Here is a 6,166-nt window from a genome sequence, read left to right on the forward strand (position 1 = left end):
ATGTACACATTTTAAAATTAGATATATAAAATTGTACATGTGGCATATTGTATTAGTTCACTCTTCTAAAAGGTGTCAAAATTAACAAGTTTTGAGAAGGTTAGCATGATTTTTTATTAACACATCACGATTTAGTGAAATCTATGGAATTACAAAAAAACCACACATTAGGTTATTACAAGATAAAATTTCATATTCAAAGGTACAAAAAAGAAAAAATAGAGTTACATTAGGTGCAAGGTCACACAACATGACAGTTCCAAATAAGGAATTTAAAATATAGGTATCTTTTGATTATGATGTTCCTTGAGGTGATTCAAAAAAAGTTGGGAAGATGAACATGTGATTTGGATACATCAATGTATGGGATATGTTAGGTCCCTATAATACTAGTGTGGCCCCCTTATTGTTATTGTTTTTTTTTTTTGACTTTAACGGTTAGTTTTTTTTTAAAAGGCGGCAAAACAGCTACCGCATGCTTTTTACAGTGGAATAAATTCCTCAATTTCTTTTCTCTCTGAGTTCATGTTACCCAATGGATCCATGGGCATTCTTTGACACAGAGTCGCCTTTTGTGGAGTAGAAACGCAGAGTCTCTGCCTAAAGGTTCTTTACATCGATTGCGGATCGTTTGTCCTCACAAACTTTGGATTTTACCTGTTGTCTCTGGTAGAAATCTGAGTTTGCCTTTCTTCAACCTGGGAAGTGAGAAGCCGTCCTCTATCTCTGTTGCCAGTGGGACATTTCGGATCTGAGCTATTTCAACTTGGGGATTTGAATGCCGTCTTCCATCTCTGATCTTCAATCTAAACCTTCCAGCGCCTTGATTTTTCAACTATGGTTTTCAACTGTAATCCACAGGTTAAGGACGATTTTTGCCTTTTCCCTGGGATAACAACTTGTTGTCGTTAACAAAAATCGGTGCACTAACAGGTACAATGCAAGGATCAGCTTGCGCTAATGCTAATTTCATATTTCCCTTTGAAGGAGGCGAGTCGATGGCACCGATGGGTATGGAGTAGCCTGACACTAGATCATCTTTCTGTAGTTAAACGAAGAGCCTAGAAAGGGTTATGCTGCTACCAGTCTCCACAAGCTTGAGAGTTAAAAGACGGAAAAGGTCCAGACTTTTTGCTGTCATTCTTGGTTTACTTCAGAAATGAGGTTGGGGAACCAGTGAAAACTCTTTTATTTCTACCTTAAACACACCTGTACAGAGCAATCTTCCAATCAAACACACAACGCTCAAGCCGGATCCTGCTTGGAACAGAGTGTATAGGGCCAGCCAGAAACAGAGAATCCAATGCATCTAACATTTCTTAGTTGCCTGTCCTTGGAGCTTGGTGTAACTGATTCCTGTAACTAGAACAGCGAAAGCCTGAAGGAGCCTGAAGGGTTTCCGAGATAGTTGGTTCAGTAGCTGATCCCCAAAACATCATAAATAACAGAATTCCTGGTTAATCCAATTATGGGATGATGCAGAGAGATTCCTCCAAGTTGACTGATAGGGTTCTTTGGCTTCTGGCTGAGCCAAGATTGGCTTCCGAATCAGCTTGAGAATTTAGCTGCCTCATAATGTGGAAGAAGGAGATTTTCCGAAACTTAGCCAGCATGGGTCTTATTTTCTTGAGAATTCGGCCTAAGTGGATCTGCAACGGATTCGAGGGAGAGTTCATTGCTTGAATGATGAGCCGAGAGTCTCCGAAGACCGTCAGTGTTTGAATATTCCGTTTTAGAGCTAGAGTCAGCCCCTGCCACAAAGCTAGAGCCTCAGCTCTATTATTTGATTCGATTCCCAGACCCCAATGATACTTGAGTAAAGTAGAACCATCGGGATTCAGCAGAACTCCACCTCCACCCGCAGCTCCTGGATTGCCTTTAGAGGCCCCGTCGAAGAATAGACAATGGTCATCTAGTGCCGATCTCCACTTTAGAAATTCCTGTTCTTCCAGGCGAATTTCCCACTTAGCATGGCAAGTGGTTGGAGTAGTAGGGATGGGTTGATTATTCGGAGCGATATCTTTCAGCCACAGCTCCTCCTCATTGTCCAGCTTTGCTTCATTCCTTAAGGCTGGCTTAGCTTCCAAAGTCTCTCCCAATAAAGCTTTAATTTTGGATATAACGTTGTTTGAAGTGCAGATTTCTCCTCTGAAGATTCTGTTATTCCTTTCCAGCCATAACTTCCAGCAGATGTATTTAGGGGTCCACATCCAAGCAGTCTTAAGAAGGTTTTTTTTATTGGTGCAGTGTGAAGATAGCTTGGCCCACTCGTGGAGCAGGGATGGCACATTTCTTGGTAGCTCAATCTTGTCCGCCCTTGAACTCAGAACCCCTTTCCAGACTGCCTTGGCAAAGGGGCACAACAGCAACAAGTGATCAGTTGTTTCTTCCTCTGATATACATAATGGGCATCTGGTAGGCCCTTCCATTCCCCATTTTCTCAGGTTGTCTTCTGTGAGAATACTGTTATGAGCAAGCGTCCAGCAGAAGAAGTCTATTTTTGGGAGAGAAGGAAAGCTCCATATGAATTTCCATTGCGTTGGGTCTGGAGGAACATTCGGAACAACAATTAAACTTTTGTATCCTTCAGCAACCGAGAAGGAACCAGTATGGGAGCCCCACCCTCTTTTGTCCTTGGCTGTTGCTGACAATGGGGATTTTCCTTGCAGATTGTCTAACAGTAAAGAAGCTTCAGATTGCAAATGGTGTGGTACCTCTCCAAGATTCCAGCTGTCCCATCTTCTGTCAGCATCCTCCGTCCAGTTGGATATGTCCCAAAGTGTTTCCTTGTTGTTGGAATGCAGCCATAGTTTAATATTTGCCAGGCCTTTTATATGATGTAGTGGCTGGTCTCCAAGAATCTGATCATTCCAAATTCTTATTTTTTTCCCATTACCTGGGATCCAGTAGAGGTTGGGGCTGAAGTTGTCCAGAGCCGCGATACAAAGCTTGGATATTGGGGAACCTTTGGAGTTTTTTGGAGGAAGATCCAAACATCTCAAACGTTGACCTTGAAAGTATTTCTTCCACAGCACTTTCTTGCTCCAGCTTATTTTCCCTGCCACAATATTCCACAAAATTTTTGAGCCAAGAGCGAGATTTTGGGCAGCCAAGTCTCTCATTTGCAGACCTCCTTCTATGAATGGTCTCTTAATGGTATCCCAATTTACTAAATGAAGCCTTCTTTCATTGTTTTTCCCCCCTTCCCACAGGAATCTCCTCAGCATACCATCCATTTTACTGAGAAAGGTTTTGGGAGCAAGGAGAATGGAGTGCTGAAACAGAGGCATGCTTGTTAAGACAGATTTTATAAGGATAATTTTCCCAGCAGTGTTCAGCCAGGAGGCTCCCCAGGCATGAATTCTAAGTTTAAGCTTGTCCAAAAGGGGCATCCAATGGGAAACTTTGGGGATGGATCTGAAAATTGGGATCCCAAGATATTTGAATGATTCCCAGTCCTGACAGATTTTCATTTCAAGTAGCCTAGCTATGTCAGCAAGATTTTTAGCTGAGCAATTCCAGCCATAGATTGTGCTTTTTGAATAGTTAATCTTGCTGCCGGATGCTTCCTTATAGATGTCCAGTTCCTTTTTGAAAGAACTGGCCGAATTAATGCTCGCTCCACCTAGAAGCAGAGTATCGTCGGCAAATTGAGCATGGTTTATTTCTTTGACATTTTGCACCATTCTGAGACCTGGCAGAATTTGAATTTGCTGACAGTAGTCGAGTTGGAAACTCAACACTGAGGCTTGTATAGCATAGAGAAGTGGGGACAGCGGACAACCTTGTCTTAATCCCCTGGAAGCTGTAAAAAATTCAGTTGATCTTCCATTTACCAGCGGGGCAATCCAAGGAGAGGCAATGCAGGCTTTCACCCAATTTGTGAATTTTGTTGAGAAGCCCATTTTTGTCATAACAGCAAACAGGAAGTCATGCCTCACCCTATCAAAGGCATTAGCCAAATCGAGTTTTATTACCATTCCTTTCTCTTTTCTCTGGCCACTTGAATGAACTGCCTCTTGAACCAGCACAATATTATCCAGTATCTTTCTCCCTTTGATGAAGCCTCCTTGGTTCTCCGGTATGATGTCCGGTAAAATATTCTTGAGGCGAATGGATATTATTTTGGTAATCAGTTTATAGCTAGTATTGCACAACGAAATGGGGCGAAATCTACTGAAATCTGAAGCTCCTTTTTCTTTCGGAAGCAATGCCAGGAAGGCTGAATTGGTGCTGCCTCCTATCTTAGCGCATAATTGGGACTTCCTTACCATTCTCAGAAGGTCTTTGTTGATAATTGACCAGCAAGACTGAAAGAACCTAGCAGTGAACCCATCAGGCCCTGGCGCTTTATCCGGTTCCATGCAATCCAAGGCTTTCTTGAGCTCGTCCATGCTGATCGGGGCAGTCAGCATATTATTGACAGGGTCATGCACACAGAAGGGGATTAGATTATACGGATATGCTTGGGGATCTATAGGCTGGTCATCAGGAGCTGAATAGAGATCTTTAAAAAAGGAGAATGCTGCTCTCTTGATGCCTTCAAAATCATTAACCACTGTATCTTGGAATCGGATTTCTGAAACATTTTTGTATTGCTTTCGAGCTTCGGCATGCTTGTGGAAGAAACTAGTATTTTTGTCGCCGGCTTGTAACCATAAATTTCTAGATTTTTGTCTCCAATACTCCTCTTCGTCCCTACTGGCTTTATGAAGGGCTTTTTGTAACTCAACTTCTTTTTGGAGCAGACTTTGGGTAATAACTGAATTCTCCATTGAAGATTGGAGGGCAGCAAGATTTTCTATAGACTCTTTTCTCTTGGCAGCAGGTGTTTTCAAAGCTTTAGCCCACTCCTTGAGCCTTCTCTTAAGAGCCCGCAACTTTTCTTCCCACACGAAGAAAGGGGATCCCTGAATTTTCCGGTTCCAGACTTCAGCAACCACCTCATTGAACCCCTCTTGCTGAATCCATAATGGGCTAAATCTAAATGGAATGGGTCCAAGAAAACCATCCATGGAGAGCTCGAGACTTATGGGTTTGTGATCAGAGGTGCAGTTGGGCAGAATTTTGGATGAGGTCATTAGTCCGCTAGTGAGGAAGGAGGTTTGGACAAGGAATCTGTCCAAGCGAGCAGCTATATGGCTGGGGCCTAATCTTTTATTAGACCAAGTGTATTTCCCAGCTGAAGGTTTGATGTCCTCCAAATCCCAGCCGATCATGATGTCTTCTACCCATTCTCTGGCAGGGTCCCTTACAGGTGAACCACCTTTTTTCTCTTCAGCAGCTAGAGTAACGTTCAGATCCCCTGCAATAATGATATTTTCTGGATTGTGCAAAACAAGAAAGGACTGGAGCGAGTCCCAGCAAATTTTTTTCTCCGATGGCAAGACTGGAGCATAAAGGTTAAATAAACTTACTTGTTGACCAGAGTCTTTGTGAAGGAGCTGAGTGAAAATCCAGTGCTGGCAACTTTCTTCTTGAATCAAGTCGTATTTGGAGCTGTCCCAGAAGGAGGCGATCCCACCAGAGGCACCTCTAGCACTGACAGCTCTACCAGGGTGTTGTAGGGAAAAGTATCCGATTCGGATGACCCTATCCCACTCTAAGGGTGATAGTACCTCAGCAACAACTGTAAAGAAAACTACTTAAGGTTTACTTCTTTACGTAAGCAAGAGAGAATGAGGAAATGCACTAACCGTTGCCTTGCGCTTAATGTCGAATCCAAACTCTTCTCTTTGGCTACTTGCTCCCAGCTCCTTGCTCTTTTGCTGGCCCAGCTACAATGAGATCCTGCAAAATAACAAAGAAGGAAACTACAAGAAGCATGCAATCATAACTAATTCAAGGATTAGCATAAATCAAATATACAATTATCACAACACATCATTGAAACAAGTGCATATAGAAGAACCTCAATAGCTTTTATTAATGAAGAAGTAAAGTTCTGAGAGAGTTACAACCATTGAAGGCCCCAATCCAGCAACACCTCCCAGCAGAAAGAATTTCTCCTCTTCACCTCCTTCAAGCAATCACCCAATAGCTCTATAGTGAAACCAACAGCATATCATTACTTTGCACAAAATTCTAGCCTCCTGAGCTCATAGGATAGAGCTCAATATATAGATGAATTGAGAAAGGATGAGTCAGCTTGCAACTGATGTGTAGC

At 42.5% G+C, this 6,166-nt stretch overlaps 1 protein-coding gene across 1 annotated transcript; it reads right to left on the reverse strand.

Annotated features, from left to right (window-relative positions):
- Positions 1–1,466: 1,466 nt before the first annotated feature.
- Positions 1,467–5,015, reverse strand: LOC149226987 (uncharacterized). Its single transcript, XM_089380372.1, has one exon. It carries the CDS (start codon positions 5,013–5,015, stop codon positions 1,467–1,469), a length of 3,549 nt encoding a protein of 1,182 aa, XP_089236498.1.
- Positions 5,016–6,166: the final 1,151 nt, after the last annotated feature.

The sequence above is a fragment of the Pinus tabuliformis genome, chromosome J, assembly GCF_031772625.1.
Source record: "Pinus tabuliformis cultivar Carrire ecotype Pingquan chromosome J, CPIR1, whole genome shotgun sequence".
Taxonomy (NCBI): Eukaryota; Viridiplantae; Streptophyta; class Pinopsida; order Pinales; family Pinaceae; genus Pinus; species Pinus tabuliformis.

Excerpts from the sequence above, each read along its gene's own strand:
- LOC149226987 (XM_089380372.1), bottom strand. The coding sequence starts at position 5,015 with ATGGATGGTTTTCTTGGACCCATTCCATTTAGATTTAGCCCATTATGG.